The sequence below is a fragment of the Phyllostomus hastatus genome, unplaced genomic scaffold (genome assembly GCF_019186645.2).
Source record: "Phyllostomus hastatus isolate PE091 unplaced genomic scaffold, TTU_PhHast_1.1 phas_contig_148, whole genome shotgun sequence".
Taxonomy (NCBI): Eukaryota; Metazoa; Chordata; class Mammalia; order Chiroptera; family Phyllostomidae; genus Phyllostomus; species Phyllostomus hastatus.
In genome coordinates, this window is record NW_025333607.1 from 6,509,986 (window position 1) to 6,520,780 (window position 10,795).

General features: G+C 55.4%; 2 protein-coding genes across 3 annotated transcripts in view; both read right to left on the reverse strand.

Moving 5' to 3' along the window:
* Positions 1-301, reverse strand: part of COG2 (component of oligomeric golgi complex 2) — a 39,938-nt gene extending 39,637 nt beyond the window's left edge. For both annotated transcript variants that reach the window (XM_045860644.1, XM_045860634.1), the window contains exon 1: positions 115-301. In XM_045860644.1, the coding sequence (XP_045716600.1) occupies positions 115-186 (72 nt within the window). In that variant the 5' untranslated portion in view covers positions 187-301. The remainder of the gene's footprint in view (positions 1-114) is intronic.
* A 5,755-nt stretch (positions 302-6,056) lies between these two features.
* On the reverse strand, positions 6,057-7,716 carry DPEP2NB (DPEP2 neighbor). Its single transcript, XM_045859297.1, has 2 exons — positions 7,650-7,716; positions 6,057-6,370 (listed from the first exon to the last, which is right to left on the reverse strand). Exons 1-2 carry the CDS (start codon positions 7,714-7,716, stop codon positions 6,057-6,059), a joined length of 381 nt encoding a protein of 126 aa, XP_045715253.1.
* Positions 7,717-10,795: the final 3,079 nt, after the last annotated feature.

Below are 10,795 nucleotides of genomic sequence, written 5' to 3' on the forward strand. Positions count from 1 at the left end.
CTGCGAAATGCAGCGAGGTCCCCGCCGAGGGCACCAGGGCAGGAGAAGCCCGACGAGAGTCCCCAAAGGGCAAGGGAGCGCAGGCCACCCACGGCCCGGCTCCGGGGAGCGCACCTTCATGAACTCGTCCTTGTCGAAGCACAGCGTGTCCGGCCCCTTGGGCAGGTTCATCCTGCTTTTCTCCATCCCGCCGGCCGCCGCCTGTCAGCGCCGAGACACCAGCGAGGTGAAGAAGCAGGGGACGGCGCCCACCGACGCCGCAGCCGCAGCCACGACCAATTTCCACGGCACAGGAGGCACCGCTTCCGCCAACATGGCAGCGCCCGAGCCGCGGCCAATGAGCGAGGGCGCCGTGGACGGCCTCCGCCCACGTCGCCAAGAGGGGCGCGAGGCTCGCCGCTGTCGCGCCGGCAGGTGGCGCTGCCCCCGTGCGGCGGAGGGCCGCACTGCACCCAGGGCTGAATGTCTGCCCTTGGGTTCTCAGGCCGGTGTTCCCTGGCTTGGACCCATCACCAACTCATTCCCCTGGTCGGTCCCTGTGCGCTGCCACGCGACGCCCTCCTGGGTGCTGAGGCTTCTATGGGAGACTCGTGCCTCCGCCCTCAGCCTCGCCACCCAAAGGCGAACGTAGCACCCCCTCCCATGGGCCCAGTTCCACGGAGCTGTAGGGAAGAAGAGGTGGTCAGCTGGGCGGCCCCCTGCTCAACTTTGGGCTCATCTCTAGGGTGGGCAGCTTCTGAGTACAACTTCGGACCTCCCAGGCTTTTAAAGGGAGTGCCTCACCACCTGCATCATCAAAACACAGCAGATGAACGGGTGTGCATACATAGTTGTTCTTAATCGAAACCAGAAATGGACAAATGTTACTGTTTGTGCCCCGTGCAGTCACCACCCCCAACCCCGCAATTTCTCACACTTTCTTCCTTCCCCCTCCACCCTCCATTCCAATTTTATTCCCGGATTTCCTTTTTCTCTTCCTTGCTCAGACTCCCATCATTTCTTCCTCTAGCTGCGAATACCATAATGAGTGATGATGGTTCACTTCTCTTTTTATCTCCTTGAGACTCTGGCTGTCAAACCGCCAGCCTCACTTTACACTCTTCACCCTGCACATCTTTCCTTCACGCAGCCTTGCTTTTCCGCATGGGGTCAGGCTGTTCCTCCCATTGCTGTTTTTCCCTCGGAGAACACCTTAACCCTAACAGCCCCCTGAAGGAGTGGGGCAGAGGAAGACAATACCTTCAGATGAGACTCCTGTATTCAAGTTACTCCAAAGAGGAGACTGGTCACTTTAAATATGTGGGTGTAGAATCTGAAACAATAGCCTCCCTAGCACTGGGCCTGGCAAGCCTTGAGGAGACTGGTCCCTGCCAGAGTCTGGAGAAGACGATGGATGAGAGCTGGAACCGACCCAGAGAATCAAGATAAACTGCCAGAGGAGCAATTATGAAAAGTGCATCCTATGTCCTGGCGTCGTCTGGTTCGGTATAGGAATTGAGAGGCTCATTGTTTGGTCCTGGCTGATGGGGCTCAGTGGATTGAGCGCTGGTTGGTGAACCAAAAGTGTTTCTGGTTCGATGCTCAGTCAAGGTGCATGCCTGGGTTGCAGGCCAGGTCCCCAGTAGGGGGCGTGTGAGAGGCAACCACACATTGATGTTTTTCTCCCTTCCTCTCTGTCTAAAAATAAACTAAATAAAATCTTTTCAAGAAGCCTCATTGTTTGGTTTTTGTTTATTCATTGTCATCATAAAAATTTCTGACTTACGTAAATGTCTGGAGAGCACAAGGGTTACCCTTGCCATGGACTCATCACCCTGCTTCTGCCATCGCCGGCGTTATGCTGCATCTGCGTCCTGGGTCCTCCTCCTGCCATGGCACTGCCACCTTCTTTTCTGGCTGGAATACATCCTAAGCGAATCCCAAACATCCCATCTTTTCCTGCTCCCGGAATGCCTCATTTTCACGTCGAAGAAGAGGAGGAAGAGGAAGAAAGGGCATTTGGTTACACACCTGCAGTGCCATCCTCTCACCTGTCATCATCATCCTCTAATAACCCATCCATCTCAGCTCTCAGAGGTGCCGCTCTCAGCCCAAAGCCTCACTGTCCATGAGTGATGGGCGTGAACCCTGGGAGCACACGTTCAAAGCCCATGCTCTTTCTAGGACCCAGCAGTTCCACTTCTGGGTATTTACCCAAAGAAGACAAAACAAATTTAAAAAGATATATGTACCTGTGCATGTTCATCACTGCATGATTTCCAATAGCCAAGATATGGATGGAAGCCAGGGGTCGATCAACAGATGAATGGATAAAGGAAATGTGAGAGATATATTATGTGTACACACACACACACACACACACACAAAATGGGATATTATTTGGAAATCAAGAGAAGGAAATCTTGCCATTTGTAATAACAACATGGATGAATCTTGAGAGCATTATGCTAAGTGGTAGAAGTCAGCCAGAGAAAGGCAAATAGCACATGATATCATTTCTATCTGGACTCTAAAAATGCAAAACCAAGAATGAGCTCATAGACACAGAGAACTGATCAGTGGTCACCAGAGGGGTAGGGGTGGGCCAAAGGGGTGAGGGGGTTAAAAGGTACAAACTTCCAGTGATAAGTAAGTCCTAGGGATGTAATATACAGCAAGGTGACTGGAGATAATAGTATGTATTGTAGAGTTGAAAATTGCTAAAGAGAGTAAATCTTAAAAGTTCCGATCATAAAGAAAAAATGGCAACTATGTATGGTGATAGATGTTAACTAGACTTACTGTGGTGATTGTTTTACAAAATACACACATATTGAAACATTATGGTGTATGCCTGAAACTTGTATGTCCATTATACCCAAATAAAATAAATATAAGTACAGACAAAAATCTTCATCACCGTATTATTATGGCACCTCAAAAAGTCAACAACACTTCCTTTATATCGTAAATTACCTATCACTTCCAAATTCCCCCTGACTGCCAGACTTTTAAATCATTGATTTGAATTATAGTGTAGATAGGACCTCCATCCCCTGCCCCCACCGCATTGCATTTGGTGTTTATAACTCATAATTCATGGGTTGCTCTTCTTTTTGTCTTCCTTGCAATCCTTTAGAATAATTTCTTACTTTTCAGTTACAGTGGACACAGAAAGTTATATTAGTTTCAGGTGCACAACATAGTGATGAGACATTGATATATCTTAGGAACCATGCATAGTTATTCGAATATTATCAACTATTCCACGTGATGCACTTTACATCTCTTTGACTAATTTGATAACTGGCACCTTCTTAATTCTTAATCCCTTCACCTTTTTAACCCATCTCCCCAACCCCCCTCCCATCTATCTGGCCATCATCAATTAGTTTTCTGTATCTAAGAGTTTGTTTCTGTTTGTTTGCTCATGTGTGTTTTAGATCCCACGTATCAGTGAGTTATGTGGTACCTATCTTTCTCTGCCTGACTTATGTCACTTAGCTGATACCCTCTAGGTCCGTCCGTCCATGTTGTCGCAAGTGACCAGATTTCTGGCTGAGTAATATTCCATAGTAAACTAACTTCCTTCCTTCCTTCCTCCCTTCCCTCCCTCCCTCCCTCCCCCCTTCCTTCCTCCCTTCCTTTCTCCCTTCCTTCCTTGAAGCTAGTCTTTTGATTGAAGCATTCGAACAATTTACATGGAAAGAAATTACTGACAGATGCAAGCTGGGTGGGGGTGGGTCAATGACAAAGCAGTGGCTCTGTCCCCACGTCGGTCTGGGGGCACAGCTGCTCCCCCAGCCTTCGCTCTGAAGCCAGACAGTGCAGTTCCTCCCTGGACGACCCTGGCGCTGTCCATGCTCCTGCCCCAGCGCTGGAGCTCCGAGCAAGTGGGTCTGCCAGTGAGGAACTCCCTGCCCCGGCCCCTAAGGGGAACTGGGGACTCCCGAGAGCAGCCGTCCCTTTCCCCCGGCTGCAGTCCCTGCCTGGGTTCACTGCCAGAGTCACGGGGGTTGTCCTTCCCACCCTGGGACCCTGGGCTGAGGAGCGCCCGGTGGGGCTGGGACCCTTTGCTGATCGCTGCTCCTCCAGATGGGACCTCTGCAGCCCGGACACCCACCCCCACCCCTGCCCCTGCCGCACTGTTTCCCGCCTGCCGCACTGCCAGCCTGATCACCCCCCCGCCCACCCCCCCATATTGTTTCCCTCCTGCCGCACTGCCAATGTGGGACCTGCCCCTCCACATGGCCAGCCCTCCTACCTGGGCCACTGTGGCTTCTTCTGAGTGTCCTTCACTCTCTGGGACTTCTGTGTAGCTGCTCTTTGAGCTGTCCCCACGGGGCGTGTTCTGCAGCCGGGCCGTGGCCCTGATGCGGTGCTGCTGGGGGAGGTGAGCGCAGCATCGACCTGCTCTGCCGTCCCGACAAACAGCTCTTCCCTGTAACTTATTTGGGAAAAAATCACCCCCTTTGTCCAATAGTTTTGTCTGGAATTTGGGGACTGCACCCCGTGGTGTCACCCCCACGTCCCTCTGCCCCTCGTGTTTCCTACAAACGAGGAACTGGGGGGACCGTGGAAAGTGCACAGGTCTAGACCCCACCCTAAGATGCATCAGGAGGACCGGGTGGGTGCTGGGGGGCTCCGCTTTTCCTGAGGCCCCCGGGCGAGTCTCAGTCTGTTTGCCTGGCGTCCGGGAATCGCCAGCGCATCTGACTCTGCTGTGGCCACAAGTCAGCCTCAGTCCCAGCGAGGAGGACCGGAGACAGACAGGAAGGTTTCACTGTCCGGGGGTGGGCAGTGGGGGTGGGGGGTGGTCACTGCAGGAAGAGGCATCCGCTGTCTTTCGTGGGTTAGCGGACACTCACCGTGGAACTCTCGGGGAGTCCCAGTGCGTGTGCCTCCCCCTCTAACCCAGGTTAGGGAGACTGCTTAGGTGATCAGGACCTTCCCTGGGCGTGTGTCGGGGGAGGAGCAACGGTCGTGCTGCCGTGGCCCCTGAGGACAAGCGTGCTGTCCACTGGGTGGTGATGTCAGCCTGGTCTGAGGGCCACAGGCCGCTGATGGTGCCTCCCCCCTGCTCTGGGCAGCTGAGGCAGGTGGGACTGGGACACAGGCCCAAAGCCATGGCTCTTTCTTGTCTGCCGATATCGCCCCTCCCCCACCCCAGGGCCTACTGCCCGCTCACCTGCGGAGACTTCCACTGCCAACAGCCAGCACCTCCCTGCCTCAGCCCGGCAGTCAGAGTGGTCTTCGGATCGTCCCTGCACATCACGTCTCTGTCCTGTTCCAAGCCCACCCGGGACTCCCATCCACTGAAGACGAGACTCCCCACCGTGGGTGACAGGCCCACCGTGGTCTTCGTTCTCTTCTCCCCCCCTCCCCTCCACCCCGGCCTTTCCATGGGTCCTGGACCAGGCTGAGGCATTCCTGCCTCAGGGACTTCGCACTTGCCCCATGGCCCTCCAGGGATGCTCCGCCTCCAGCTCTTCACGTGACCCATCCCTCCCATCTCCGCAGAAAGACACCTCCTCGGAGAAGCCTTCCCTGACCACCTCATGTGACCCAGACGCTTCCTAAGCCTCCCGTTCTGCTCCCAAGACCCCAGACTGGAGGCTCCCTGGGTCACCACAGACGGCCTCTTTCCGTTTCAAGAAGCCCCCTAGCCTGTGCTGGTGGCCGCTGGCCGTGACTCAGGGCCAGAGCCCACCTGGTAGGCTGGGTGGGCCCACCGCACCCTCTCTCTGCTCCTGGGTCCTGCTCGGCTCCCAGGGTGCGGACTGCTCGTCCTTCTGCCCAAGGAGGGGCTCTTGAGGATGGAGCAGAGGATTCTCCGGCTGGGCTCTCTGCCCGCCAGCTTCAGCCCCGGGGTGTCCGGAGCAGCCTCCCTTTGGAACTCGGCGTCTGCGGCTCCTTGCCCCTGGCTGCTTGGGATGGAAGGAGGCCCCTGGCTGAGGAAGGAGGCTCAGGCAGAATGGCTGGGGCTGTAATCGCCAGTGGATGGCACAGGCGGTCCCTGAAGGAAGAGCCATTGGTTGTCTCGGGCTGTTAAACCTTTGTCCCCTCTGCCGAGTGCCTCAGCCAGAGGGCTTCTGTGGGCTCAGACCTTTGTCCCCCTGCTCCAGTCGCCGGATTTTGGGCCTGGAGCAGCCGAGGTCTTCATCCGACTCCTGCCCATGATGACGTCTCTTGCGAGCCCGCCTGGGGACTGGCTTCTCTGCCACCGTCTTTGCTGGGGTAAGCTTCTGAGGGCTCAGCTTCTTGTCATCAGGCTCCAGTCGCTGGATTTTGGGGCTGGAGCAGCCGAGGTCTTGGGTCCAATTGTCCCTGGGATGAGGTCTCTTCGGCGCTCGCCTGGGGCCTGGCTTCTTTGCTTCCACCTTCTTTGGGGCTGGGGCGGCCAGGGGAGCGTCCCCGAGCAGCGGTAGCCACCGACCAGGCAGTAGGTCTCTCCGTGCCAGCCCACCCGCGTGGCTCCAGGTCTTCCGTAGGGCACATGGTAGTGGCCAGGAGTGGAAGAGTAGACGCGAGGAGGCACACCTGCCGGAGGGAAAATCAGAACTGACCGGTCACTTTGCTGGGCAGCGTCCTGCCAGGACGTCCCCCCCTCACCTGTCTCCCGGGTTCTGGCTGGAGCCTCCCGATCTGCGTGGTGCCCCAACCCCAGCCTTGGCCCCTCACTTCTGCGCGCACCCTGAGGGGAGGGGGGGTGGTTTGGCTGCAAATGCAATTCTTTGGGGCCTCGGGCAGCAGCAGGAGACCAGAGTACCTTCCCCGTTCCCAGAGAAAACCGAACCCGACAATAATTGCAGTTGCGATCCTGCCCCCCAGTCACTGACACCCATCTCTCCTGCAACAGAGAAACAATTCCTTACAGCCTGCCATTTCTGAGGCCTTAAGGAAATGCCTTCCAAATTTTGGAGAAAAATAATTTAATATACATCAGTTTCAGAACCCCCTCCCGACAGCTCCCCTCAGGCCCTGTTCACGCTGGCTTTTCAACCGCACTGAACTCCAGTCCTCCGATACCCCCACCGAGACCAGAGGAAGGCCAGGTGCTGGGGCAGAGTGACGGGAGGCTCAGAGCCGGACTCCGGACCCCGAGTCTGCGCTTCCACCACCCAGCGCCCCTCCGGGTGCCCTGCCCTCGGTCCTCGGCCTCAGCACCAGGCCCTCACTGCCCTGGACTCTTCTGTTCTTCCCCTGGGTGGAGCCCCGCCCCCCGGCGCTCAGCCGCTTAGCCTGGGGCGTGTCCGAGGGGACCCCTGTGGACGTCCACGGGACAGCGCAGGGCAGGTGACCGTGTCTGAAGGAGACGGGGTTCATGAGCTGCACTTAGCAACTCTCCTCAGACGTCCCCATCTGCCATTTATCAACAAAAACGCACTTGACTTTCGGTAAAAGGCCAACCAGTAAAGGTCCGAATGGACTCTCTCATAGCCCAAAGGGCAAAGCTACGTTGGCAAAGATGGGAACCTCTGTGGACACTTGCCCAGGAATGACACGCCCTTGTCCTCAGCAGCAGGCAGGACGCCGCGGGTCTCTGGGGGGCCCAGGGCAGTGCAGTACGTAGGCTGGGCAGTTGTCAGGGGGGACGGACAAGCCCGAAAGGGCGAGGCTGTTTGTACACCTGTGTCTCCTGTGCAGACAGACGCCCAGCTTAGGCCTACCTGCTGTGCTGGTCTCCCAGGGCACAGGGGCCAAGTCACACTGAACGCAAATGATCTCGTCAATCATCGTATCTCCCTCTCTCTCTCTCTCTCTCTCTCTCTCTCCCCCTCTCTCTTTCTCTCTTTCTCTCTCTCTCAGGCAACCAAACAGGTTGGTGTCTGTTAGAGAAATGGTAGGGAAGGTTCCGCGTTTCCGTAGTTACCCTGCCATGGAAACCGTGAGGTCATCACTACCTGGTGAGGTCACCTATGGAATCTGTGACTCGAGGCTCTCAAGGTTTTGTGGGCAGCAGGCTGGAGGCCCAGAGGCACCCTACCTGTGCCTTCACACCTGGCCCTCGCCACCTGTGGAGCCCGTCTGTGGATGGGAGCGGCCCTGGGGACCACAGGAAGCCTGGAGAAACTCCATCTTGAGATCAGCGTGAGAAGCAAGATTGGCCTAAGACAGCTAGGTTTATGGCACTGACCCTAAGTGGCCAGCAGCTGGAGAGGCAGAGGTGTGTGCGGCCTGGGGAACCAAGGAGGGCTCCTTGGGGTGGGCCCGAAGGACAAGTGAGATTTGGTCCCGTGGAGAGGAGAGGGAAGACATCTCAGTTGGGAAGAGGAAAAAATAAGCTCTTCCTGACCTTGTCCGGCCTCCAATGCCAGTTCATAGCACCCTCACGTTTTTAGAACCGAGGACTCAAAACCCCAAGAGGCCTAGAGGCCTCCCCACGGTCACCCAGGGGCTGGAGAGGCATTGTGCTGGACGGCGGGGCTCTGGGCTCTTAGTCCATCGCCGATGGGAATGTAAGGACACGCTCGTGACATTTCACAGTGACAGTGGGAGAGATGTTAGAGTCACTCCAAGGCCAAGCAAGGGTCCAAACGACTTCACAGAGTGGGAATGATGGGCCCATTTCAATGGGAAACTGAAAACAAATTCACGACGCAATGACGTAATACAAATGACAACCCCATCCACACACTCCTCTCCCCGCCCCAGGAAAAGTGTGGCAATGCCGCCATGAAAGGAGAAGACGTGGGCACAGGGTGGCCCAGGTGAGAAACATGGTGTGAAGCGGTGTCACTAAGACACATTTGGTGCCACTCAGAGGAGGAACAGACGAGGCTGCCCTCGGCATGATCTGGCCCATGGACGGAAACCGTCTTCAAGACCCCCTTTGGTGCTGTGCGGCCAACAGTTCCCTAGCAATGAAAGATACCCTTCGTTAGGAGAGGGGTCCCTGTTGCCGAATCGGATCAGCCAAGATGAGACCTTTGCTTGCTGGGGCTGCTGTGGGGGGCGGTGTGTCCAGGAGGTAGGCTGTCTACGCTGCCATTTTAGAAGGTGGGCGACCCCGGCTGGGAACCACAGCACCTTCTTTCACTCCTAAGTTGCCTGAACTTGCGTGGCATGTGTTAGGACAAAGTCGGGGCTAATGGAGATGACGACCTGCAGAGAGCGGCAGGAGGGGGAAGGTGAAGGGGAGGGCTCTGGCGGATGAGGCTTGTCCTGGCAGGTGGGCCAGCATGAAACCACTCAGACTCTCCAAGACCCCAGAGAGACGCCTTGTCTGGGAGCAACCCTCTGATCTGGTGGGGCCGCCGGGACCTCCCCAGGCCCTGGTTGGGCCTCTGGGGAAGGCAGAATAGCGTGAACAGATGACTCATCAACGTAGGAGGGCTCGGGACTCACCTGGGGATTCCATGAAACACTGTGAAAATACCTGTGAGTGATTTGCAGGGCCAACCCTCAGGGGGCATCAGACCTGGGGCGGGGCTCAGGCCTCTGCACGTCTAACGAGCTTCCTGGGCTGTTCTGACACAGCGGTCCATGCGTAGGGACCAAATTATTGTCTCAACTGGGTGGCTTTCCAGAGCCAAGTGGGCGATATTATAAACCGCATCAGGCAGACATGTGAACAAGGCCCATTCAAGGGAGGCGGACAGGTGTAGAGTTGTTCTACCCATGAGTCACGTTAGACAAACGCCAGCGTGGGGGTGAAGAAGACAACCCGGGCACAGGCAGGCCAGATTCTGACCTGCTTCCCACGTGATTCTGAGCGAGTTCTTGTATTCCCCTGTGCCTCAGTTTCCTCACATGTAAAAGGGAGTTTGTCTCCACATTATTTAGTACAATATTCTTTTTCGGAAAGGTTGCCCTGGGCCCATTTCCCTTCTCTACAACCCAGTCCTTTTCCATGTGCAAGTAGTTTTAGGTTGTTTCATGGAGTCTTATATCCGACTCTGAGCTGATCATTACTCCGGACAAAGCTTATGTCCTGTTGCAGAGCCTCCTGGAACCTAGGAGACAGCGAGAGGATGCTATATGCTTACTTTACAGGTTTGGTGAATCACTGTAGTCCCCCTCCCCTTCTGCCATCACTAAGAGGTGGGGGAACGGGCAGAGATTGGAAATGCACCCCACACAACACTCCTGTGTCCGTCTGCCTTCTGTTCTTTCGCCAGGGCTGTGCAGACGGATCCCAGTAAGAGTGCGCAAGCTACCCAGGGGCAGCACTGCGGAAGGAAACTTCTCTCTTCGGCCAGTCACACCCCCTTTCCCTTCTTGTGGGGGCTTCAAGGGTATTTGGGGGGGGCAGGAGATGATATCTAAATGTTTACGAACTAAAACATCAGTCGGAAGAGCCTCTGCCCTCGCCGTCTGGAGTGCGGGCTTTCTCAGTCCAGGGGGTGCTGCCAACAAAGCCACAATGTGGTGTCACCTCGCCTCTTCAAATGTTAGCTGCCACCTCACACTTATTATCAAAGATTGAAGAAAAATAACAAGTGTTGGCAAGGACCTAAAGAAACAGGAACCCGTGGCGCCGTTGGTCAAGACAGTGTGGAGGGTCCTCAGAAACTTAAACTAGAACTGCCATGTGATGCAGCCCCTCCACTTCTGAGTATTTACTGAAGAAAACAAAACACTAAGTCAAAAAGATATATACTCGCCGTCCCCCCCCTCTCTGCACGTTCAGTGCAGCATTATTTACAATTGCTAAGATATGGGAGCATCTTAGGTATCCATTACTAGATAACTGAACAAAAAGAAGTTGTGCATACATACAATGGAATATTGCTCAGCAGTTAAAAAGTGGAAATGTTGTCATTTGCAGCAACGTGGATGGAAGGAGAGGACATTATGCCAAGTGAAAAGAGTC